This window comes from Otolemur garnettii, unplaced genomic scaffold, assembly GCF_000181295.1.
Source record: "Otolemur garnettii isolate 467f Iridium unplaced genomic scaffold, OtoGar3 scaffold00026, whole genome shotgun sequence".
Taxonomy (NCBI): Eukaryota; Metazoa; Chordata; class Mammalia; order Primates; family Galagidae; genus Otolemur; species Otolemur garnettii.
Window position 1 is genome coordinate 7,741,094 of NW_003852421.1, and position 27,866 is coordinate 7,768,959.

Below are 27,866 nucleotides of genomic sequence, written 5' to 3' on the forward strand. Positions count from 1 at the left end.
ACCAGACATGCAGGCTGGTCCTTCTGACACAGAAGCTACTTCTGAAGAACAGTCCCAGGAAGAGGACCTTCCTTGTTACTACATAGAGGTAACTAACTATAAATTGCTGCCTTGCCAAGTTCATCTAAGTGAGCTAAAATCCACCTGTTAAAGAACCAAAATAAAAACAGTCTTCAAAGTAAGGTAAATCGTGTGCACCTATGTGATACAAGTCCAGAGTTGTCGGTGAGGCTTTCCTGACCCCAAATTCCATCTGCATTCTGGCGCCTAAAATTCCATTCCTGCAGCTTCATTCCACTCATTCAAGGTAATGTTACTAAATATTATTAGAATGGTACATATTGGAATAATGTACAACATAAACTCTGGGTGAGAGAACCTATATTTCAAGGCAAAAATTTCTTTTGGAATTCAAGTACACAGGAAGACAGCTATATTCTTGCCATTACCAGTCATTTATGAGAGTGATTTTTTTGTATATATGAATGATTTTATCATAACTTTTCTCTAAAAAATATTTTGTTATATCTTTATTTCTTTTGTCGCTATAGAAAGTTTACTTAACAGTTTTAGATTTTCCCTTGTATTGTAGCAAAATAAGCAGGTGGTATAAGCAGGGCAATCATCACTTTTTCTTTCTCTTATAAAATAACTTGGATTGTGCTTTACAAAGGAATCCAAGTGCATGATGTAATGAGAGCCACGAGAGCTCAGCTGGAACGTCAGCTCCTCAGAAACAGCTATGCCCCATCAGAGTGTTCCACAGATGTGCACCATATTCTTTAAGGAAATATACATACATATTTGCATTTCAGTCAAATTAACTGCATTTGATGTTTAAGTTAATTTTTAAAATACCCTGTTATTCAATCATAGTCTATTCTCAGGCAAATTATGTAACTTTTCCAAGCCTTTGTGTCAAAATCTGTAAATGGAAAAAATAACATGAACTTTAAGCCTCATTCAAATTTAAATTTTGATTCTATATTATAATTAGACTAAGGACTAAAGAAACAGGCCTAAATTGGGATTAGAAAAATTTAAGATAGAAACAAGGACTTCCAAGACTTTCAGAAGGAATGATATCAGACTTTGGAACAAGTTCTTGAGGTCTGATAGCAACCTTGGATAGTTCTGGTAAGCCAGATGTGATTGCTTCTAAAAACTGCTCGACTATTGGACTCCAGCTTTAGCCACATAAACACTTACCTCTGCCAGCATATATGCAGAGAGAAGTGTGATTCCGAGATTATACAAGGTGAGCAAACCCCTGAGAGAAAGAGCAGGTCTGTTCTTCATGTATTTGTTACCCAGCCATATTGAAAGCAGATATATGACAGTAAGAAAAAAGGTAGGAAGGTAAGAGTCCAACATGAACCACCCTCTGACTCGAGAATCTGAAAAGAAACACACATAGTGAGAATCCTGAAGGTAATATTTCTGTTCAATTATCAATATTGTCACAAATATTGTTGTATTGTACTTGTATGATACCAAACCCAACAGGGAACAATAGGATACAGCATTCAGTATTACAGTAAAGTACCAAATACAGATTTGGGTTAGAATTTAAGGGGAGAAGAAGCCTGTGGGGGCTGAATAGTTTAGGGAAGGTTTCATGGTATAAACAAGGCTTAAGTTGAACACTGAATGTCAGCAAAAAGAAATAAAGCTGGGAAGTAACAGTTCTTGAAAGTTTACTTTAGAACAGTGATTGGATTTATTCTAATTCAATTAATATGAAGTAAGTACTATCATGCCATTTTATGAGCAACAACAAAAATAGCTTAGAAAGCTTTAGTAAGTCCCAAAAGACTATACAGTGATCAGCAACAGAGTCAAGATGTGAATCGGTCACCTCTGCCTCCCAGCCCATTCTGCCTTGCTGCTGTCCTCCAGTGGAGGCAATCTGAGCAGTCAGAGGAAAGAAGGCATGGCGATATTGTATCCTAATTCCTAAAACCTACACTGCCCAGAATTTGCCTAGGATCATTGTATAGTAAACCAGGAATGGGTCTAGAATCCCTCTAATGTGAAGACAGCAACAGAATCATAGTACAGCAAGCACAGGAAACTAGCTAGCAAAGGCAGAGGCTTGGAGCTGATGATTCAGAACTGAGAGCAGAAAATAAAACCAAAGACCTAGACCTGGCTATGGGACCAGAAGTATAAACAGAAGGAAGGCAAGGACCTGGATACATCAAGGATCCCTCACTCTGGAGAAAGCTAAATAAAACCCATATGATAGGTCTATAATGTAATTAGTAACCCCTGGAAATAACTATAGGCATAAATTATTTTTATATTTTGCTTGTTTTTAAGTAAAGAAAAAATATTTGGCCCAGAAATATAAAAATTAAATGTTTTTAATCTCTATAAGTAGGCTTGTAAGGGGCTGGTTTTGCCAAAACCATCAAGAGATACTTTGGTTTTATTGGTTTCAAGTCCCCTCCCTGGCATATTCTAACCCAGTGGTTCTCAACCTTCCTGATGCCACGGCCCTTTAATATGTACGTTCCTGTGGGTCGTGACCCACACGTTGAGAACCGCTGTGCTAACCTATCTACCTGCCTATCCCAGTCTCCTGTTAAACCACTCACTCTCCAGACAGTTCCATTCTATGAGGAAAGGGCCCTCTCAAACTCTGTCCATCACATATTCTGTAAGCGTCTTCCCTTGGTGATAAAAGCTAAGAGGGCTCCTTCTCAGCCTTTATGGAACAGATACTACCTTCCGCACATCTAGCTCACAATCACCTATGATAAGTCTGTGCTGTATGCTACCATGTTTCCCTGAAAATAAGACACTGTTTTATATTTATTTTTTCTTAAGAAGACACACTAGGGCTTATTTCAGGGCTTATTTTCAGGCTTATTTATCTTCTCTCTGTGCTGAAATGCATGGCGTGGCTATGCAGATACACTGCACAGCCATGCCCATCATTAGGTCTGATTATTGGGGTAGGGCTTATATTTAACAAATGCATAGAAATCCTGCTAGGGCTTATGTTTTGGGTAGGTCTTATTTTTGGGGAAACACAATACTTCCTAATGTTCTTCTCTGCATTGAAACCCTATTCATCTGTTAATGCCCAGATAACGATCCTGCTTTCTGAAGGGAAGCACTTTCTACTGCCTTTTCATAGTTACAGCTCCTTGTCTATATAACAAAATAACTATCACTTTATGTAAATAAATGTAATTTATACATTTTTATGGCTATAATACTGTTACTATAACTAATATTTACTGAGTACTTATTCTGTGTGAGGCACTGTCCTGAAGCCTTTTATGTGTATTAGCTTTTTATTTACTTTTAGAGACAGAATCTTACTTTGTCACCCTTGGTAGAGTGCTGTGGCATCACAGCTCACAGCAACCTCTAGCTCTTGGGCTTATTCTCTTACCTCAGTTTCCTGAGTAGGAGTAGCTGAGACTATAGGCGCCTGCCACAATGCTTGGCTATTCTCTGTTGCAGTTTGGCTGGGGCCGGGTTCGAACCGCCACCCTCGGTGTATGGGGCTGGTGCCCTACTCACTGAGCCACAGGTGCTTCCCAGTATTAATTTATTTTTTATGTTTATGTATTTATTTATTTTTGAGACAGAGTCTTACTATGTCACCCTCGGTAGAGTGCTATAGCATCAAAGCTCACTGCAACCTCAAACTCTTCGGCTTAAGTGATTCTCTTGCCTCGGCCTCCCAAGTAGCTGGGACTATAGATGCCTACCATAATGCCCAGCTATTATTTGTTGTTGTTGTTGTACTTGTCATTGTTGTTTGGCAAGCCCAGGATGGGTTTGAACCTGCCAGCCTTGGTGTATGTGGTTGGAGCCCTAGCTGCTGAGCTATGGGGTGCTGAGCCTGAATTAACTTATTTAATGCTTAAAGCAATCTTATTATATAGGTGATATCATCCCTTGTTTACATTTGAGAAAAACTGAGCCTCAGGGAGCTTACAAAGTTCAATTACTTGCATTTAACTGCTACCCTAACCTCTTGATACAGTATTGGGGTTTGAATTGTATCCTCCCCCAAAAGAAATGTTCAAGTCCTAACTCCTGACATCTGTGAATATGATATTTGAAAATAGGGTCTTGGCAGATGTAATACAGTTGAGGTCATACTGGATTGGGGGGGCCCTAGCCAGTGACTGGTGTCCTTCTAGGAAGGAAAGAGTTAGATACAAGGATGGGAGGAGGAGGAGGCCATGTGAAGGTGGAGGCAGACACTGGAGTGATGCATGTACAAGCCAAGGAGCACCACAGACTGCCAGCAACCTCCAGAAGGTAGGAGGGAGTCACAGATGAGATTCTTCCCTGGAAAGTCAACAGGGAACGCAGCACTCCTGGCACCTTGATTTCAGACTGTTAGCCTCCAGAACTGTGAGAGAATACATTTCTGTTATTTTAGGCCACCTGTTGTGAAACTTTGTTGGCAGCCCTAGGAAGTGAAGAAACACGGTTTAGTACTCAATTGTTTTCCAACTGTTTCAGATATACTAGTTTTATCTCCTCAACTGCAGGACATGCTCCAGGAGGCAGCGACTAGCTCTTACATTGCTACTCTGTCTCACTTATATCCACTCAGTGCTGATTGAAGAGGAAACTTTCATTAGCTTTGTATCAGTTGGCATACTGAGTCAACTACATACTGCAAAACTAACACAGCACCTGTAGTTTTCCATTTTCTTTTGTCATGGTCCTTTTAAAAGTGTTTGCTAGAAGTGTTAAGGGAAATTATAATTGTTCCAACTAAAAGATTAGAATGATACTTGCAATAACTTTTCTTATCTTTGAAACTCGAGAAATGTTATGCTGCATCTGTGGCAGGCATCTTCTCAGAAGAATAACCTTGATGGTATAGGCAAAATCAGAAAAGATAAGGGGACACCTACAAGTTTACTAGGTGATGGGAAGGGAGAAGGACGTCTTAGATGCTAGACACTCTGTCACTGTGAAGGTTATCTGATTCGGTTGTCAACTGTCCATTTTATAATCTCCATGTTACAAAGTGAACCTCCATAAAAATGACCAATGCTGAACAAACAAATGTAATCCTTTCCTCAATTAATCCCATATCCACTTAATTCTCAGTCATGCTGATCTTACGGATGGCAAAATTCAGTGTAAAATTGGCTTGGAGAGATTGTTGTTCAACTTTCTAATAGAAGTGTCCAATAGAAAAGCCACAGTCACCAAGAAATGCTAGTTCTTCTTGTATCCTTCACTCCTTATAAGAGGGTCACACTCTCTATACTGAGCTGTTCTCCTTCCCACCCACTAGAACTTCAGGGGAGAAAACACGTTACAGGAGGTTACAAAGGTAAACATATTCTGCCTGCCTCAGAGGATCCTCAGGAGGATAAAATGCAGGGGAGGGGGAACCTATGGAAAGTATTTTTTTAATCTGCACACAATCATTATATTGTTATATTAAAACCATATAGTCATTCGGTTACAATAGTTTATGGACCCTATGTAGAAACTGGAGAATGGTCAAAAAACTCAGTGATTAGAGATTTTTAGAAACAGAAAAACCTCCTTATTTCCTTCCTCCTTTTCTCCGCCAATAATGCTGAGAATAGTTTACATAGAACAATGGACTTTCTTCAGTTTTGTGAACAAGCAAGGCTCAGAACAAAACATGTGTCTAGAATTTATACATTTACTTGCAAAGTATACAATGCCCAGGATACTCCCAAAATTGTAATAAGCCCTGGAGTCAAATGATGAGTAAAATAGTTATGGTTCCTGCCTTCATGGGAGAAAGAGTTATCAATAACAATAAAGTATGTGAAAGAAAAAAGCAGAGATTGAGACAGAATTATGAGGGACTTACTGAAGTTCCCCCATTATCTGCAAGGGATATGTCCCAGAGCTCCAGAGGATATCTGAAACCCAAGACAGCACTGAAAACATAAGTATACTATATTTTTCCAATAAATACATACTATGATAAATTTCAATTTGTGAATTAGGCATATAAGAGAGCAATAAAAACTAATAACATAGAACAGTTAGAACTATACTATAATAAATGGTATGTGGATGTAATCTCTCTAGATATATTATACTATACTTGCCTTTTTTCAGATCACAGTTGAATGTGAATAACTGAAAACAAGGAGAATGAAACTGTGGACACGAGGGGACTACTGTCCTTTAAAGGAGGAAAGCCCATCTGAAAAGGTAACGTTTAAGCTAATTCATGAAGTATGGAAAAGAGCTGACTAGAGTAGGTGACAAGATAGGAGACGTAACAGGGAATTCAAGGCTCAAGAAACAGCATATCACATATAATTTTACGTATTTGAGGAATTAAAAGATGACCCAAGCTGCTATATCAAAGCCATCAGGGAAGGTTGCCACTGAGCTGGACACAGGGCTAGGTAACACAGGGCATGCATCTGGGACAGGAAGTGTGGTTTTCACCATGAGGGCAGTGGGAGGACACTGATCAGTTTTAAGCTAGAGAACCACAGGATATGATTTAGGTCTTTCACACATTATTCCAGCAGATACTTTGAAAATGACTGGAAGGAGGCAAGAGTGGAGGAGGAGAGAGGAGTTAGGAGGCCACTGCAGCAGAGTGAGTGACGGTGACAGAGGAATGATGAGAGCTGTCTAAGCTGGTCCTAAGGGCCTGGGCAGAGAAGTGCACGCATCTTTAAAAGGGATTTGCTGAGGCCCTTAAAGGCAGAAATACCACTATGACCGTGCCTGGGAGGCAGAGGTGAACGCCCGCTGCAGAGAGGACAGGAAAGCTGCATCGTCTAGGAGAGCTACAGACTGCCTTCCATTCTGTGCCCGCTTCTTGCTCCCTAGCACTTCTTTAACCCCAAGAGAGGTCGCCCATGAGGACAAATGGAGCCTCTGGATGTTCTAGCGGTATATTAAAGGTCAGGGACGTTTTTAAATGTAAAGCACCGCACTGTTCTCGAGACACCAGAAATAACACAGTCCTTTTCTATAACTAGATGGCACTCTTCCCTGGGTTCCTTCCTCATTAAGTTCTCAAGTAGCTCCCTTACCTCGAGGTCCAAACATATTGTCCAAGAAAGCATTGATTTCATCATCAAAGGCCTTTAGATGCTCCTGAAATAGGAAAGAAAAGAGTTTGAGTTTTTTGTTTTATTTTAAACTCTCAAAACGAGCCACTACCAACAACATGTGGTTGAAGATTCTCCCAAGGGTCCCAACTTCAAGGACTTTTGGCTGCATATGCTTGAGGAAAGGGGACCAGTAAACGCAGCCTCACCTTTCATAAGCCTGTGAAGTTTTAAGGAAACAATTCCTCTTTCGTTTCTTTAGGCAAGAGGAGTCTTGGAAAACAGGTGTGGTGCATTTAAACCTTGAAGGGTTACTGACTGTAATTCCATTTACCTCTGAAATGCCCACAGACAAAGCTGCTCCAGAAGCAGCTCCCATTGTTGCGATTTTTCCTGAGCAACATGGAAAGCCTGTTCCCGCAAAATATACGTGTAAATTTTAAATGAAAATTCAGCTGAACTATGTTTCATTAAGCCGATTCTACAGCTTGATATAGGACTTGTTTTTCAAGTAAGTAAATTGATCACTACAGCCATTTTTTTCTATTCCCTTTATGTTTTGTTTGTTTTCAAACAGTAACCTCTACTTACTAGTAAATAGTGTTATTCAGGGTATGCCAAATTAATTATTGTCACTTTAACTGGATTTAGGTTGGAGCTGGAATATTGGTGCCAAGAGTCATTAAGTAGAAGACTACAACTTGATTTAACTCCTACTCACACTGGTCTGCTATGATACCACTCAAAACACCCACTAAGTCGTTCTCTACTCCTACTACAGAAATCGAGAGTCCCTCCTTGAGCAGAGGAAGAAAAAGACAGAGCACTACCCCATGTCTCCGGGAAAGGGGGTATGATGAGAACAGTGGGCCAGAGAGGTCTCCCTGACTATACGTGTTGGAATAGCACGGACCTGGCAAGGTTATGCAGAGCACGCTTTAGATGCAACAGCCACACTAAAAGCATCTCACCCTCAAAGAAAAGTATAAGCACCAAAGAGGAGAATTCATTCACTGGCATCTAAAAAGAAGTTCTGCTGTTTGGTGATTGGCACCTATCATCTGGACCTATTCTTTATTTGTGACTTCGATCCTCAGAAAAATTTCAAAGAAACTTAGGTCTTTGCAAACTTTCCTTTCCTTGGGAAGGAGGATGGAGATTAAAGATGAACATTTATTAGCACCTACTACTGCTGGCCAGGGAAATTTATTTTCACTAATTCATAATATCTCTATAAAAAGTATTTACGCTAAACCAAACTTGAAGGTTCTTAAGTATTTTTATTATCTTTGGTTTCCATATCAAGTGTCTCAGGAGACCTCCAGACTTGAGAAAGGTCAGTTATCTGAGATCTCAGTGTGACAGAATATGATCTGTGTTGCCATTAGAATAGGGCAGCTCTGTCCAGCGGCCTGTCAGTCTTAAGAATTTTAACCTCATCTTTGTACCCACCCTCATAACAAATGCCTATGAAATCTTTAAGAATTTTAACCTCATCTTTGTACCCACCCTCATAACAAATGCCTATGAAATCTTTCTTCCACTGCTGCATCCAGGAACAAACATTTAAACTTTTTCTGTTTGCTAAGGTTCAAAATCTATTTTCCAAGATTTGTAGAGCTAAGGAAATGCTAAATAAAGGTCTCAAAGCTCGTATTATTTCCATATTTCAGTGATTTAGACAAAGAAGAAGAATAGAAACAAAAGTAAAAGAAGGGAAGACATGAACAGAGAATGAAGGAAATGAATAAAAAGGAGCATTTTGTTCTTTTACTCAGTAATTTATTGACTCATTAACCCATTACTGGAGCGTTCGTACATACTAGCACTCTATTAGATGCTAAAACACAAAGTCAAATGAGACACGGTCCTTATTTTACAGTTTTCAGTCTAGACATAATAATACACAAATAAAAAGTTGCAGACAGTGCAGTTTTAAATATTATGAGAGGTCTACAGACATATGCTCCAAGAAGACAGAAATGCACTTTAATTTAGATCTCTTATAAAGATGAGGTGATAGCTGAAGTCTGAAAGACTCTAGGACATTTTCTAAATCTGCAGTCTCCAACCCATAGGCATGGACCTAATATGGGTCCATGGCCTGTTAGGAAGCGGCTGCACAGCAGGAGGTGACCCAGCAAAGCTTCACCCATATTTACAGCCACTCCACATCACTTGCATCACGACCTGAGCTCGGCCTCCTTCAAATCAGTGGCAGCGTTAGATTCTCACAGCAGCATGAACCAGACTGTAAACTGCACATGCAGGGTATCCAGGTTGCGTGCTCCTTGTGAGAATCTAATGTCTGATACTTTGAGGGGGAGATGTAATGTGCCTGAATCATCCCAAACCGGATCCCACCTCCTGTTCATGGGAAAAAAAGTCTCCCATGAAACTGGTCCCTGGTGCCAAAGGTTGAGGACCACTGGTCTAAATGGAGAAGGAAAGAAAAAGCACAGCAGGAAGGAAGATTCGCATATGGAAACACAGTGAGGCCTGACTCACGGAGGAAGTGACCACAGTCTCCAGTGACCCACATGATACAACTGCAGCCAATGCTGGGAAAATCATAAACCTGCTAAGCATTACCTCTTTATTTCTGAATACTTAATATGCAGTAGAACCACGCTGAGTTGACCATCCAAGGAACTGTAACAAACTGGCCGACCTACAGAGGTGGTCAACATAAGGAACTATGACTACCGTACTGATACAGGTACATACATGGTGTACGTGGGTCTATGAAAATTAGGTCAACTTGAGGTGGTCAATGGAGGGAGGTGGTCAACTATGGAGGTTCTACTGTAGAGTAAGGAAGTTGTCTAAAAAGACAGGGTGAGCATTTACCAAGGGACGATAGGCAGCCCCAGCTGTGCCCTAGGTTCTGTGTGCACGTGAAGCATGCTGGACAGCGCCTCCAGGTGAACACCACAACCTCAGAGCTAAGAAGAACCAACAAACTCCATGCAGCACTTCACTCATCCCAAACAGCATTTCTGAGAAGCGTGTGTGTACATAATACTTTGTCAGATGTATGAAGAGAAGAGTGGCTGACTCAAAGTTTATGGACAAATTGTGAAAGCGAGACAGACGATTAAGGACAGGGAGATACATGGAACTGCCATGATGATAGAAGACAAAGGAGTTATCATCCCGCAGGATGGGGTTTTTAAACATGGTTAGAAATCTCTACCTAAAAAAAGTGAACAATGTAATATAATCATCTATACCCTCATATTGATTTGGAAAAAAAAGAGATCAGAAGTTGAATAGATTAGGGTAAGGCTGTAGCTCTCAGTCCCCCCACCCCCGCCATGCCCTGTCATCCGTTGGTCACACCCCTCCACAAAGGAAAAAAAAAATCATTTGAGCCGAGGAAACATGCTTACACACGGTCACAACTTCCCCTCTCCAGATCATGCTCTAACTTCCCTAGGCCACAGAATTCTCTGCTAAATAACCCAGAGGCTACTTGCAGAACAAATCTTTGCCCCCACAAGAGAGTCCATGTTTCATGACTTGACGTGTGGCTGTGAACAGCAGAAAGCTGAAGGATGGAAAGACTGGAAGCAAGAAGGGCCTTATTTGTGTATCTGTGATTACTTACCCCAGCTGGGAGGAATACAAAACAGTAAATAACTTTGCAAAACAGTTTGGCAGTTTCGTAAAAAACATCTACATACACCTATCACAGGATACAGCATGCCATTTCTAGAAATTTACCCAAGAGAAAAGAAAGCATATTTTCATGCAAAGACATGAATACAAATATTAACAGCAGCTTTATTTGTGATTGCTAAAAAAACAGATACCCCAAATGTCCAACAGGTGACATGGCCACATCTAGTCCACAATATAAAGAAGTGAACTACTGATGTACAGACAACATGGATGGATCTCAAAATTATGCTGCATGAAAGAAGCCACACAAAAATTACATACTGTATGTTTCCATTTATGTGAAATTCTAGAAGACTAAAACTTACAGTGACAGAAAACAGATCAGTGGTTGCTTGGGGACTGCAAGGGAAGATCAGAATATCTTTCAAAACGAAGTTAAATCAGGACATATTCATAAAAGTATAAGTGAGAGAATGTACAGCCAGCAGAACTGTACTGCCTAGTATGCCAAAATGTTCTTCATGCCAAAGGGAAGTGATTCCATATGGAAAGCAGAATTTACAGAAAAACATCAAGAGCACCAGAAACGAGTCTAAGTAACTGGAGAGCCATAATCCAGAGCGCCCTAGGGAAAGCCTCTACCCACCTCCTCCCGTCCACTGTTACGCCCAGCACCAATCCCCACCTCTGACACCATGTTCATCCCTTTCACCAGGACGCAGGGTGCCTGATACCAATGATGTCCCGGACCTGCTCTTCCTACTGCCAGTAAAAAAAACACTCGGAGGTAGTGGTGACCCGTCTGAGGCAGATCCACTGGACTGCCTTCTTACAGAGATCTGAGATTGTCTTCTTGGCCATGGAATATGTGACTCTCAGGGCTGGTGGACTGGCTCACCACACACACCTGCCTCAGCTGCCATTTTCTGTAGGGACTTTGGGAACAGGAGAGCCATGAAGGGCACACCAAGTTTTTTGCCATCATGATGGTAAACTGGGACTCCCATCCATCTCTAGCTGTATCAAATGAACCAAGGCATCTCAATGGGAGACCATTTCCTGGTCCATTCTTGAAGGGGTGAAGGTTGTGATCATTGTGAAGACTGGGCTCATCTCAAATACCTCGATAGCCCAGATTTTCTTCGGCAAAGGCTGCTTTGCAATCAGAATCAGAATCATTATTACTACAATTACAGGCCATTCTATGGAAGCCAATGCAGGAAGCAGAGCAGAAATGAACCTACCCCAAACTCTGCCTGTGCATTCTCCCATAACTAGAGCTTAAGACTCTAGATTCTATTCTCCTTTACTTTCCTTTTTTCTTTCTTTCCTCCCTTTCCCCATCTTTCTTCCTTTACTTCTTCTTTTACTCATTTCTTCTTCACTTTCCTCCTTTCATTGGCTTTAGGCAATTGTGTGACTTTTAGTACTTGCCTATCATGGGCCCCATGCTGTATAAAAATCCAGTGATCCAGGAGCTTGGTGTCTGTCCTAGTCTGTCAATAGTTGTATAGAACACTATAAAGACACTTATTCAATCAGAATAGCTATTTTCCACCATCAACTCACTGCATTTTAAAATTGGCAAAAGCCACTCTAATTATAAAGAAAATGACTTCATAATCTGAGGGAACACAGCATCCAAATGCACACTCTCTATCATGGGTATTTCAGAGTAAACTAAATCTGAAGGATACAATGACAGCAAGTCAGGAAATGGGCTCTGACCAGCTTAGGAATGTATCATATTTCAGACTAACCTGACACAATTCTGACAACTTCCCTGTCAAGGTCAAGGCTGAGTTGGACAGCAGTGAGAAAAAAGGAGGTGGTTTCTCAAATCAGGCTTTTATCATGCACTGAGTCCCATGTTGTTCTCAGGGCTCAGCATGGCCATCAAATGTTGAATCTCTTTTGACAACTCCTGAGGGATTGTTCCCAGCTGGTGAAGAAGCAAATCTGTTTACATTTGTGAATGCAACTAGAAGGTTTAGAGGATGGATAAAAGCGGACATATACAAATACATGAAATCATTTGGCTGTCACATCGCTGACTTCACACGATGTGTGTTCTTGCACATTTACCCTGATACCCATCAACTGCCAGCCCACTCGGCGTCCCTACCTCTCTGCCACTGTTTTCTGGAGGGAGCAAGGAACTAAGGGTGAGAGTAGGCAATAGGTAGGCAACTCTTCTTCATGCACGAAACTCTCAATTGTTATTGTATGTTTTAAGAATGATTGTCAAAGGATTGAAACTGTCTTAGGTAGATACTAAATAATCTGAGGAACATTATAACATCTTAGGATAGATATAAATGAGCTAACCACAATGGTGAGTAATATGTGCCAAGCATTTGATGTATGCTATCTATGGTTTTCATAACAGCCTTGCAAGTTAGCTATCTTTCCCAATTTACAGATGTGGGAACCAAGATCTATTTTACGTTTCTTTTTTTTTTTTTTGGAGACAGAGTCTTAAGCTGTTGCCCTGGGTAGAGGCTGTGATGTCACAGCTCACAGCAACCTCAAACTCGTGGACTTATATGATTCTCTTGCCTCAGCCTTCCAAGTAGTTGGGACTGCAGGTGCTTGCCACAACACCTGGCTACTTTTTGGTTGTCATTGTTGTTTGGCTGGCCTGGGCTGGACTGGAACCCGCCAGTACTGGTGTATGTGGCTGGTGCCCTAGCCACTTGAGCTACAGGCACCAAGCCAAGATCTATTACATTTTTTACAAGTAGAATCATACTCTATCTTGCAGTTGACATAAATCCATTGGACCTTTTTTAAAATTTGTGATACATGATGAGATCTCAGTGATATTTTTTCTATATCTTATAACAGTTTGCTCTTTAATTTTCCTAGAATTATCTCATCACTACTTATCAATAACTCCAATCTATTAAAAATATAAAAATGTGAGAATAATGGAATTGACTAGGACAATGCAATAGTCAAATAAGCCATTAATACTATATCATCTTTTTTCTTATTATTTTACCCAAAGTATTTGCATCATGCTTCAAGAAGATACGAAGAAATTCTAAAGACACCATCTCTATAGACTTGTGAAAACTTTCATTGGCATTTAACATGTTCAGAAGTTTTAAGATCACCTGGGAGATCTTACCAAAACACAGGTCCTTATTCACTTGGTCTAGGATAGGGGCTCAGAATTTCACTCTTCTCAAGTTCCGACACAGACCACATTTTGAGTAGCAACAATTAGACAACACCCGATTTCTTGAAACTTGTTTAGATTATAATCTAAGGATTGATTTTTGGATGTGTTTTATTATAAAAATATCAAGTTTTTGCTTACTTTCTACAAATCTACCAAGTCTTTCAGGACATATTCTATATTATCAAATTCAAACTTGTTATATACTTATCATGCAACCATTCATTTCAAGGCATTAAGTAATTAGCTGGCTATGCAAACCCACATAACAGTATCCATATTGCTCCAAATAGAAAGGAAATCACTAGGGTTATAGTTTTTCCTTGTACATTTGCTGTGCCTGAGTTATCATAAGATTGCATTCTGTCAGACACTGCCTCAGTTAGTACTTGCCGACAAATAGTACTACGCCTGTGTGTGTGTGTGAACTACTGCCCAAAACAAAACTTACCATCCTATACTTCCATAACTGATTTTTTTTTTACTTAAGTGCAATTAAAAATTTTTATGCCTATTGAATCTATCTTCTACATTTGCACACCTTTGTACACTGACAAGATTGGTCCATGTTCCTAAATACAGATTTATTTTCCCTCTAGGTTTAGTAGATTTTAAAATTTTGGCACTTTTTATTCAAATGACTAATAAAGAGAAGTCGAATAGCTTGGCCAAAAGAAAAAAAGCCCCAAAGAACACCTTTTTACAAACCTTAAGAAATGCTGTTTTGTAAGAAAGCAAATCATGAGGAAATCAGGTAACATTAAGCATAAGATTCACCTTCTGAGATTTGGTTTACACTAAGCTAGTGGTCTATGCATGTATATACAGAATATATAGTGCACAGGAAAAATCTGAGAATAGCACACATCCCCCTGCTAACAACAATTACCTCTGGGGAAGCAAAAATGAGGAGGGAGGAGAAGGGAAAAAGGAAACATGAACTCTTTGCTCTGTATGTCTGCACTGTTATAGTTTTTAAACAATACAATAGATGATTATCATGTATTGTAGATTAATATTCTATGACTATACACTAAAGAAAAAATTGTTAATGAAACGACTTATAGAGGAGAATAGTACATTTTCCTCAAGTCCTTAAAAAAAAAAAAAACTCAGTTTTTAATGAGTTGATTTCTTCCCTTCCTATCTATTTGAAATAAAAAGTGAGATGAATCAGATGATACTATGATATAAAATTACTATGACCCGATTTGAGAAATTCTTGGCTAAGTATGTGGCAAATAACTCAAATTTTCACCAACCATATACTTTATTATTTTTATATTAATATAAACATATTAGTGATAATAGTTATCAGCTCAATTCTCTATAGTAATTGGCAATTCACTAAGTCTTAAATCTCCCACTATATCAGCTATCTTCAAAAGATCAATAAAGCCAGTAGCTGTCTAATATTTCCATGAGTCTTTCCAATATGCTCAGAGAAGGGGTACAAGAGGGTCCTTTAACTTTGCCCAAGCCAGAGTGAAGAGTAAACAAACCAGAGAGGGAATGGTGGGGAAATGAGAAAAACAAGACACACAAGAGACAAAGATCACACAAGAGATAAGGATGGGGCCAAGAGGTCTGACACAGCTGATGGGTGAAGCCAGCACTGAACCTTGTGAACAGCTTTATTTATATCAGTGGTTCTCAGCCTTCCTAATGCTGCAACCCTTTAATACAAAATTCCTCATGGTGTGGTGACCCCCAACCATAAAATAAAAGTAGCAGAGAAAATAATTTTATGGTTGCGGGTCACCACACCATGAGGAAGTGTATTAAAGGGTCATGGCAATAGGAAGGTTGAGAACCACTGATTTCTGTAATACCTGAACTAGGCTGCTACACTAACAATGCTGCAAATCAGGCAGGGAGAGCACGAAAAGCAAGTGGGAATATTTTCATCTTAAAAGGGGGGAGTAATAGTACCTGCGGTAAAGATTAACTTTAGGGAGAGAAGGCTGTGTGCTTTTAGACAAAAAAAAGAAAAGTATTCAGAAGATACGTGACTTCTGGTGGAGGGAGCAAGGAGGAAGAACTATTGTTTCAGGAAGGGAGGAGAAGCAGTTTGGATTCATTCCTTGAATGCACCTCCTGGCTGTGGGGGTCTGGCTACCTCACAGTCTGCACTCCACATTAACCTGTTAGTTCCCTCTGCTTTCTCTGCTAATGCACTTCAGAGGAGTAAGATGTCTAGGTGAAGAATAACTCCACTTTCACAGTAAGAGGATTTTTTTCCTTCAATCCCAAATAAACACATATAGAAGGTTTTCCTTGGTGGATCTACAAGTAGTCTGAGCTAAGTATTGGTCAGACTGCCATTTTTTTAACCATAAAATAGGTATTTTCCCCTAGGAGGTTAAAATTATAAAAAAATCAAAGCCCCAAAGCAGGCCTAGTCTAGTGGTCACTTCATTATTTTTACCACTACAAGTGTTGTTACTGTCACTATTATCAATATTTTACGAAGATTCAAATAATATAGTCCAGAGGTCAGTGGAAGGAAAGTCCATCTCAGCAGACTATACAATAGTAGTCTAGACATATACACTATGCCTCTCAACCTCAGTCCTTGGCATCCAACTGGCTACTACAGGAGGAATACAGGAATTATCATTCCTTTTTGGCATAAAATCTGAAGAATTAAAAAAAAAAAAATCAGATAAATGTCTATTCCTGTAGCTGACTAGGCCAGAATGCAACATCCTCCACCCACTTTTCTAAGTCCCTCCTTCCAGATCACACGCACTTTCTATTCCAGGTATGTCTGCTTACTTGGCACTCCCCAGTGGTTCTCTCTCACGCCTTTGCATGTGGTCAGCCCTCTGCCTGGATGCCTCCTAACTGTATTTTAGTTTTCCCTGGCCACTCTTCTTCTCTGGAACTAGGCAAGATCCTCTTCGCCTGGCATACATTAAGCACTTGTGTGAAATACCTCTACTGTGAATGAACAAGTTTACCAGAATCACATCAGGAGTAGGGCTAGACCCTTCAGGTGTCCATTTCTGACCTCTTTTTTCCTTTATCAATGCTCCACTTAAACAGGTTCACAAGACTATCATGGTTCTGTGTGCAATGACACATACTTGACAAGCAAAGAGTGTTGGGTAGTAGAAACAGAATAGAGACACTGAGAAAGCTTTGGTAAAGTATCATGGTATTTTGTTATTATTATTATTATTATTATTATTTTGCAGTTTTTGGCCAAGGCTGGGTTTGAACCAGCCATCTCCAGCATATGGGGCCGGTGCCCTATTCCTTTGAGCCACAGGCACGGCCCAGTATCATGGTATTTTAAAGCAGAGATATTGAGACAGCAATAACACAAAAACTATAAAGAGTCCATGACTCAGTGGAAACTAAGTAGCAGAACACTAAATAAAATCCTTTTATTCTAGCTTTTCAAGAGGTAAATACCAATGTTTAAAAATTACCAATACCAATAATGTGTTTTAAATAGCAATTTTACAGTGTGCTACAGGGCCTGTGTACATTCAGTGATCTGGCCCATCTACACATGGTATGGTGGGACAGCTGCCTCACCTTCTGGCTTCACAATCCTCTGCAAACTGGTGGGATAGTCCATTCTGAAGGAGAACCTGAGCCTCGTTTTGAGAGGGAGCTCATCCTAAGGAGGTGCTGGTGGGGTGGTCAGATGCTGACAAGTGTAGCTAAGTGTAGTAAAGAGCCTGTTATTGGGATTCTTCATGGCTTAATTCCCCAGGGGTCCCAGGGAGACAGAAGGAAATGATGAAAAATAGGATGTGCTGAACGCTTACATAAGACACTGGGGTTGCAAGTCAGGAGTGCTTTGTGATCGCTCAAACTTAAAAAAGAGGAGATAGGCATTCTCAAATTTTCCACAGAACACTGCACAAAGTCTGCTACCTTTGTAGCCCCACAGAGGGCTCCAGAGTGTCAGAGGTTGTGTCCAACCAAAGTCTGCACTCAGCAGAGCTGGAGACAACTGGTGTAAGTAATGGTGAGCCCCGAGCAGAAGCAGCAGCAGCAGCAGCAGGTCATTGGCACTCCACAGATGTAGTGGGACGGGGTGTTCAGTGGGCCTGGGGGCCTTCCCCAGCAGGAGGAGATCTGAGCAAGAAAAGGGGACTAGCCCCACAATGTCAAGAAATAACACACCAATCAGTTGTGAACAACTCTGGGAGAACTCCTGAAAAGAACTATCTGGGTATGTGTGTATGTCAAGTGTGGTACAGGGAATTTGTAAGGAGCTGGGGTAAGAACAATGAAACAGAAAGTACACATAAACAGAGTATGGTAAACTATGTCTCAGGTATGCATCTCTGGAGCACAGAATGATGCTTCGTTAATATACTTAAAGATATTAAGTATATAAGATATTAAGTAAAGTATATAAGATATTAAGTAAATAAGATATATCTTATTTGCTAAGATTTAATCCAAAATCTCAAAAATACATCTTGAACACTTAAAATATATTCACGTATTCAGAGGTGTAACACATTCTTCTTACTAAAGCATCACAAGAATGGAGAAGTGGGTGGCGCCTGTGGCTCAAGGAGTAGGGCGCCGGCCCCATATACTGGAGGTGGTGGGTTCAAGCCCAGTCCCAGCCCAAAACTGCAACAACAACAACAGCAACAACAAATAAAGAATGGAGAAGCAAGAATCCAATGTACTCAATCCTAATATGAAGGCAGTAGATAAGCTAATACAAGGGGAGGGGTAGGAGAATGAGGGAGGGAGAGGAAGGAGGGGAATGGGGGTCATAGTGTACGGCACACTTCTTGGGGGTGGGACATAATTACAAGAGGGACTTTACCTAACAACCGCAATCAGTGTAGCCTAATTCTTTGTACCCTCAATGAATCCCAAACAATAAAAAAAAAGTATGTAAATATATATTTATAAGGATTAAATGATTAGTAAATTAATTCACTGGTTACATAGAAAGTTACTAAGTTTAAGGAAACTGACATTTTATTCAACATATATTCTTAATGAATATAAAAAATTAGCATCTAGTCATTTCGCAAAATTATGGCCTTCTCCCCAAGAGTATAGAAATAAAATCCAAATACATATTTATTCTGATCCAATTTAAAAATATTAAATAACTTGCCTTAATTTTAAGTGAGCGAAATAAAATCTGCTATAGAGAAGAACAAAGAGCTTTAATTTCCTAATTAGAAAACAAAGTTATTCACTGACTCAATACTGAGTAAGTGAGGAATAAAGAAACCTGACAATGCTGCTAAGCTTGCTGTTCAAGATATTTGTAACGATTATTACAACTTTCACTTCCACAGGAAGTGGTGAGTGAATATAAAACTCCTTGGAGATTTAATCCAAAGCCAGATATCTGTATTCAAGACACCTTGGAACTGTACCAGTTTCTGAATTTGGGGACATGGGGAAGAATAAAGCTCTTTCACAATTAACAACAGCAATGAAAGGAGATTCTGTCTGTATGTGCTCTGGTTATCAAGTACCGGCCAGAGGACAAGCAGATAGACTATTCTGAATGTACAAGTGGTATCCTTTTGAATACGACAACAAAAAGCCTTATCTCTTGTACAAAATATGGACTAGATTTGATTTCTAATTTTTTAAGCAAGAATCGTATCTGTATTTCTACATATTTCTATATATTCTAAAAATAGCTACGGTATTTTAGTATATTTACAGTAAATCCAAAAAAAGCATTCTTTTACTCCTAATACTGAGCAAGAGATAATCCTTAAGTGATATGGACAAATTGTTTTATATTCTTTCAAGCTATAAAGCCAACTAATATGGAGATTTACTAAACAACCCAGATTCTATCCCTGCTAAATGAAATCCTTATCACACACTTTTTGGTTTGGCAGTATATTACCAAAGTGACAGGTGACTGACCTTTTACTGCATGAAGTCTTTGCTAGGAGGTAAAGGAAAATCACACTTTCATTTAATTGCATTTTAATCTAGATAATGTCAAATCAAATTGAGCATATTTAGCAGGCATTATGAGGAAAATAAGTCACCAAAAAGCAAAATGCCACCGGATCTGTGTATGCAAAGAAATGAGGACACCTCACTGACTTTAATGATTGTTAGTGTTTCAAAATAATTTTAGGTATTTTAATTTCATGTTATTTTAAATATTTTCTGGGATATCACCTTAGGTAATTCATTCATCAGCCCAACATGGTCTCCCAAAACACCAGGACAACAAGTAAAGACTACTCTGGGAAGAGGTAGAAAGGAAAGAAAGAGGTGAAAAGTATTAATATTTACTTTGCAGATGATGAGAGGCAAAAGTAAAAATTATTTATTACAAGCTATAATGCCACATGCGGTTAAGCCAACACCTCAGAGAAAATCATGTAAATGCACACCTGTGGCACTGTGTCGCACAATCTCCTCCCCAGGGTTTTCTTGGCTCTTGTTTTGAATCTTGCTAAAAGATTTTGAGAAATATTACTATCCATTTTTTTTTTGGCCGGGGCTGGGTTTGAACCTGCCACCTCCAGCATATGGGGCTGGCGCTCTACTCCTTTGAGCCACAGGCACCGCCCTACTACCCATTTTCTATTGACAAAATCACTTCTATCTAACATACACAAGAAAGCATTTTGTAGTATGAAATGTTCCTTAAGTAAATACACTTATGTTAATCCTTCCATTATTAGGCCCCTGGAGACCACTACTTTTGCCGTTATGGAATGTACAAAAATATGTACACATACTCTCTAAGTTTTAGAATTATTAAATAAAATGGTCTCTGAGGCCCTTTTCAGCTCTCCATTTCTGAAGAGACAATGATAATGTTTCTCTCTTCTTTCATCCTTCCTATTCTTTCCTTTTCTCTCTTCTACATCTCAAAGCTGGTAGGTAGAATGCCAGATTCATTCCCAAAGGAGGAATTATCTCTAAAAGATTGTTGACCAATTATCAGCAGTCGGCACAAAGGAAATTATCGTGGATATTGAAACAAAACATACAAAATTCTCAAAAGTAACCTTGATTTAAATTGGCTTTGTAGGGTGATTAATGGGAAGAAAGGAATGATAAGTTTGTTCCTAACTTCAATGGACAAATCCATTGATCCATTGATTTTGATTTTCCACTGAGACATTTGAGAGAAACTGTTACATAGTCCCTTCTATATCTGCATCCCAGGAAATTCAGAGAGAATGGATAGGGTTTTGTTTTGTTTTTTTAATCCTTAATGGAAAGTAGATTTCAGTGACCTTGTTAAAGGCAAGAATTGGCAGTGTGCAATGGTGGCACATAGAAATGGCTTAGTAGGAGAATCAGCATCCTCCTGTAACTTCTACTGGCCATTGCCCTCCACCTCCATTCTTTGGAAAGAAAAATTTTTCTCAATTTTCTTAAAAGTGCTTAGTAACAGCAGCTTTAAGCCGCCCCACCCCCACCCAACACCCTCAGTTGAAGTAAAATGAAAATCTGCAGTCTGACTATATAAAAATAAATGCGTATTTGGTTTAGACACATTAAAATAGTTAAAAGAAAATATGTTAGACTATGGAATTTTTTTGCCATTTCTGAAAGGAGAAAGTATGGCCAACTCATTTGTATAGCTGTAAAACAGCCCATGGGGTGAAAATGTGAATGGCTCTTATAGCCAGTAGCTAGCTAGCCAAACAAAAAAGGTCAGGCTGTGCTGGGCTGCAGAGGTACAGGTGGGGCATGTGGTTACAAAGTCCTCTGTGATCCCTCTGGGCTATGACAGGAGAGGCGTGCATCCCGGACTTGAGGATGAAGTGTTACGTTACAGACAACTGGGATAGCCACGGAGAAACTGATTCTTAGAGAGCCTCCTTTGTTTCATCCACAAACTAGAAGTAGAAAAGTTGAAGCTGTTTATGAGTAATTTTTTCTTTTTCTTTTTCTTTTTTTTTTTTTTTTTTGTGGCCAGGGCTGGGTTTGAACCCACCACTTCTGGCACATGGGGCCAGCACCCTACCATTTTGAGTCACAGGTGCCACCTTGAGTAATTTTCTCATTTGCCTGAAAATAGAATAGTGAGACTGATCACCAATGTACAGATAGTAACCTAATGTTTTCATATAAACCTTACCATAGCTATATGGAATGTTATTGTATCTAACAAATTATTCTTATACACTTTTAAATATTTAATTAACAAAAATGGCATATATTTATGGTGTACGACATGCTGTGAAATACAAATATACTGTGGAATGGTTAAATGGAGCTAATTATCTTGTATTACCTCACATCCTTATATTTTTGTGGTGGGAACTTTGTGCCTTTGACCAATAACAGAGTTATATCTTGGGTAAAGTAATATCTGAAAAGTTTTGGTGTGAATATTGCTCAATTTTTTAAATTTACCCTTCTGTGTTTTATGAAAAATAACTTCAAAATATATTATAAATACATGTTAATTTTTATTATAAGAATTTCCTACCACATAGCATTGTAAAGATGTAAGAATTAGTTCTGCATGTTTGAGTTTTTATTATGAATAAAAATGAGCTTAGAAAAAAGTGAATTTAAAAAAAATTTTATCTTTTTTTGTTGTTGTTTTTGTTTTGAGACAGATCTCACTATGTCACCCTTGGTAGAGTGCCCAGCTCTGGCGTCACAGCTCACGCAACCTCCAACTCTTGGGCTTAGGCAATTCTCTTGCCTCAGCCTCCCAAGTAGTTGGGATCACAGGCGCCCATCACAATGCCTGGCTATTTTTTGGTTGTAGTTGTCATTGTTGTTTGGCAGGCCGGGGCTGGATTTGAACCCGCCAGCTCCTGTGTATGTGGCTGCACTCTAGCCACTGAGCTACAGGCACCGAGCCTCTGTTTTATCTTTTTATTAGGAATAATTCCAAATAGATTATGAAGAGAATATATTCATTGAATTTGATGAATTTTCAAAGAACTCTTAATGATGATCTGTTCACCAATAAACAATAAAACACCAGCACAACTATCATGTATTGGTCAAAGAGTCAGGCTGATACCAAAAGCGACATGTGACATAAAGATAACGATATAAAGGAAGACGCTCTGCTGAGTATTAAAAACCATCTCAATGGGAATTCTTTGCAACCAGCACAGAACTAATCAGCTATTAAATCCAAATTACTCAAAGGTAAGTTTGGCTGACAGAGGCCAAGAGTCAATATGGGGGAAAAATAAAGTTTCTCAGTGCAAGAGAATGGGATAGTGTTTTGGAGTATTTCCCTGGCTGGTACAAGTCACTAGCATTTGAAAATCTTTTTGGCAAGGGAGAAAAGTAAATACAAATGGAATGCTACATTTTTAAATCAGCAGATTGTCCCAGGAGTGAGACAGGTATTGGTAAAGTAGTATTATTTGTTGTGGGCTCAAAAAACATCCAAAATGGATTTATTTTCAGGCATTTAGGCTAAAGGGAGATAAAGTGAAAATGCAACACTCCCCCCTCCTCCTCGCTGGAGAATTTCTTTAAAAGTTAAGCATATTGTTAGATTGCAACACATATTTGTCAAACAATAATTGGCAATAGCAACAGTCCCAGATACTGTTTAATAACCAAGATGCAAAGGAATGTTGTTGTAATAAGCCTAGACCAATTTTATAAACACATTCTCGGACAGATATCCAGTTTCAGTTTTGAAAGCTCATTTGACAGTCAAACCCCAGACCAGCTCCTTGTGTAGCACAAGTAGCTCGAACATACAATGTTCTATGATGAACAGACTAAAGACCCAATTTACCTGTCATCAGTGAAACGATGGCCATGGCATTGGGCAACTCCTGTTTGTCTGCAAAAAGCAGCAGCACTCCATCTTCCAACTCGTCTTCCTGAAGCATTTTCTGCAGCTCGCCTGCTCCTCCCTGAATTCTGTTATGACCGCTGCTATCTACCACCTAACTAAAACCCTGGGTATTCCAGAAGTAATGCTTCCAGAGTAGCCTAACTTGATCCTGACTGCCAACACCCCATACTGAGAGACAAATGTTCTTATACTGTTTCCGCGTTAAAACCAGTGGCAGGAATGGTGGTGACCATCTCCCCCAACTTCAGTTTATACGGAATGGTTGTCTTGCCAGCAGCACCCAATACAAACCCCAAAATGCACATTGGCTTCTAAGGCAAGGAGGCAAGGAGAGAGAGGAGACGGTGAGGCCACGGCAGTAAGTGGCACTGGTGATGGGCAGAAGGGACTTGGGGAAGTCTCCAGGGCTGCTGCTTTCATGCTCCCTGCAAACTGAAGGAGAGGGGAAAAAAAGCTGAGGAAGAAAGAGGGCGGCAGGGACGCATCACTTGCCGGTATGTCAGATAAAGCTCCAGAACAGGAACTAGTGGGACAGGGACCTACTGAGGGACTCAGAAGTGACGTTTTTAAAGTTCAGATGATACAGGTGCAGCTTATTGGCTCTCATGATCAGTCATAGATATCTAACTCAACTTTCCACTCTAGGCTGGAAACAAATGCTTTCTGCAATAATTCTGATAGAAAATTACCCACCTTGGGCGGCCCTGTGGCTCAGTGAGTAGGGCGCCAGCCCCATATACCGAGGGTGGCGGGTTCAAACCCGACCCCAGCCAAACTGCAACAACAACAACAATAATAACAAAAAAGGGAAAATTACCCACCTTACTTGAATATAAGTATTCTTACTACTAAGGCAGCACATTTCCATTTAAAAATGTTTGTTTTTAAAAAGCCTTTGCTATCTGGGCACAGTGGCTCACCCCTGCAATTTAAGGAGGCTGAGGCAGGTGACTCCTTTGAGCTCAGGAGTTCAAGGCCAGCCTGAGCAAGACCCTGTCTATACTAAAAAAATAAAAATAAATAAAAATAGGGTTGCTGTGAGGATGAGTGAATACAGGAAAGGTTTTTATAGCAATGTTGGAGCATAATGTTATTAGTTGCTGTTACTGAATTTGATGATTCTCTCTCTTTTCACCTGGGGGAAAATATGCTTATTCCCCCACTGATGCTAAGAACGACAAACATACCCTTCTATAATATGCCCTTTAGTTCTCTGAAACTGTAAGGATGCAGAGTAGGACCTGCTAAGGCCTTTCAGGTGATGGTTCAGGTTGCCAAGAATTAGGGTCTAAGAAAACAAAACCATGCCCTGCTGCTCAGGGTTCATCTGTCCTAGATGTGCTTTTTTTTTTTTTTTTTCCGAGACAGAGTCTCACTTTGTCCCCCTCAGTAGAGTGCTGTGACATCACAGCTCACGGTACCCTCCAACTCTTGGGCTTAAGAGATTCTCTTGCCTCAGTCTCCCAAGTAGCTAGGACTATAGGCGCCTGCCACAATGCCCAGCTGTTTTTTTTGTTGCAATTCTCATTGCTGTTTTAGCTGGCTGGGGCCGAGTTCCAACCCACCACCTTTGGTATATGGAGCCAGCGCCCTACTCCTTTAAGCCACAGTGCAGCCCTAGATGTGCTATTTTTGTTGTTGTTGTTGTTGTTGTTGTTGTTGTAGTCATCATTGTTGTTTGGTGGGCCTGGGCTGGATTCAAACCCACCACCTTAGGTATATGTGGCTGGCACCTTAGCCACTTGAGCCACAGGCGCCGAGCCTAGATGTGCTATTTTTAAAAGACCTCTGAGACTCTAATGCAGAGCCCAAAACCAAACTTATTTTTAACTTGGGGAAAAATATATAAAGGTATAAAAATGTAGAGAATAAAAATACCATATATGAATGTTGAAACTGTGTTATATTTGCTTCAATTCATTTTAAATTAATTCAGTAAGTATGAACTGAGGATCGACTAGCCACTGAGCACTAATAAAACACAACTGATCAAGTCGTCACTCCTTTCTACACCTTCCCAATCCTATAACTATGGTGATAAATTTAGTGTCAAGCCTTCGAGTCCATGTTTTCATACCTTTATGTGTATGAAACAAAAATAGCAGTTTCTTTAAACTTTCTTTAAACCCTTCTTCCTGCACACCGAGTCTTGCACATTTCAAGGACTTACATATAACACACCACACTTTCTGCAGGTGTTCTGTCACTCAACATTGTTTTATGAGTTACTCATGTTGACACATGTAGCTCTAGTCTATTCACTGCTGTACAGTATCTTACCAGATAAATATTCTATATTGTCATTTATCCCTCTGGTGGATATTTCAAGATGTTTCCAATTTTCTGTTCTTTGCTTTATACAAATCTCCTTGTGTTTATTAGTGAGAATTTCTCTGGGAACGAATCTGGTTGTAGAGCTGCTATGTTGTTTGGGAAGTACATTTTTGCTAGTGGAAACTACTATGTTGCTGTAAACAATTCACTGAGCTCAATGACTGTCAGAATTTTTAAGTTTTTGCCAAGTTTATGGGCATGACATGGTTTTAACTTGCATGTCTTTATTTCTATAGCAGTTGGTGCACGCCTTTAAATGTTTAGTGGCTACAGACGTTTCCTCTTTAGAGAGCTGCCATTTAATAATCTTTACTATCTCTCTGATGGATACTTGTCTTCTGTTTATGGATTTACAAAAGTCATTTGTATAACTGAAGTGCTAATATTTCATTATATATACATTGCAAATACCTTCTCCTAGTCTTGCTTTTTCTTTTTTTAATCTTTGCCTATGATGATATCTTTTGTCATCTTAACATTTTAAATTTTGATGTGGTCAAACCTATCCCTTTTTATAGTCAGTGTTTAGTCTTGCTTAAGAATTGATCCCTACCACAACTTCTATTTCCTGACAGTTGCAAACCTTCGTTTTTCTTTAGGTTTTCAAATGATCTAAATTTATTTTTATGTACTATATCAGGTAGACATCTAATTCTATTTCGTCCCTTTCGGAAGGCCACTCATCCCAATACCATTCCTTTAACGGTCCTTTCCACACTCAACCTGTACAGCTACCTCTTTCGTACAGTAAGTTCCCGTATCTGCACCAGACTTTCTCCGCTTGCATCACTGACCTAGTTGTCTATTCCAAACCTTCTACATTCCTATAGCAGAACCACAGGCATTTTCCTCTTGTAAATATCAACGCACTAGAAGCCAAAGACCTCGGCTCTGTTTTTTAATTTGCCACTTTTCCGGATGTGCTGGAGAAGTTACTGTTTCTGTGCTTCAGTTTTGTCACCCATATTGTATAAGGCTTATCACATTTATCCAGTTGGTTCTGTCACAAGGTTGAGGTCTTATTTATGAAAGAACTTTAAGGTCGTAAGACTTCCCATCATACTGTTAAACTGCAGGACTTACTCTCCTAGTGGCAGCCCGAATTAATTTTCACATCTTTTTACACAATTTGGATAAAAGTTTCCTCTCCAAAAAAATTAAGTAGTAGAGGTGAAATAATGGACTATAACATAGTCTGTCTCAAAACTTTTGTAGTGACCCACATATAAAACAATTTATAGCATGAAAATGTCCTTGTGTAAAAATCCACAAAATGATAAGAACATGAGTTAAGGCTTAAAAACATTAATTCATAAACAGGCATTCTCTGACAATGTACAGTTCAAAAAATACCTATCCAATTACTTTGTCCTCAGCAAGGAGTTGCTTCTGTCCATGCTCTTGGAGTCTGCGGCCTAGCCCCCATGCACGGCATGCCTGCTCCTTCTTTCCCTGCACATTTTTAGCCATAGATCATTTACCTTCTAGCATGTTATTTAAAGTAATTATGGTTAAAGTTTAGTATCTCGTTCCTTCTGTGTAGAATGCAAATATGAATCTTTGTCTATTTCTTCACTAGTGCATTCCAAACACCTAGAATAGCATCTAGCATGCAAATAAGTAAATGAATAAACAAATGTTTAATCAAGAATGTTTGCTAAATATTTCCCACACATTTCCTGAATATTTGTTGAATAAATGAATTCTAAGAAAACAGTATTAAATATAGTAGTATTAAAATAGTTCTAAACATTTTAGGGTCTCTTTATATACCTGAGAAATTTTCCTTGCTATTTATTTATTTATTTTTATTTTTTTTAAGAGACAGTCTCACTTTGTCACCCTTGGTAGAATGCTGTGGCGTCATAGCTCACAGCAACCTCCAGCTCTTGGGCTTAGC

The 27,866-nt window shown here is 39.4% G+C and overlaps 1 protein-coding gene across 1 annotated transcript in view; it reads right to left on the reverse strand.

Moving 5' to 3' along the window:
• Positions 1 to 27,866, reverse strand: part of ELOVL2 (ELOVL fatty acid elongase 2) — a 52,343-nt gene that overhangs the window by 12,642 nt on the left and 11,835 nt on the right. The window contains exons 2-3 of the mRNA XM_012804222.2: positions 7,032 to 7,095; positions 1,210 to 1,397 (exon numbers count right to left, since the gene is read on the reverse strand). Of these exons, the coding sequence (XP_012659676.1) occupies positions 1,210 to 1,397; positions 7,032 to 7,095 (252 nt within the window). The remainder of the gene's footprint in view (positions 1 to 1,209; positions 1,398 to 7,031; positions 7,096 to 27,866) is intronic.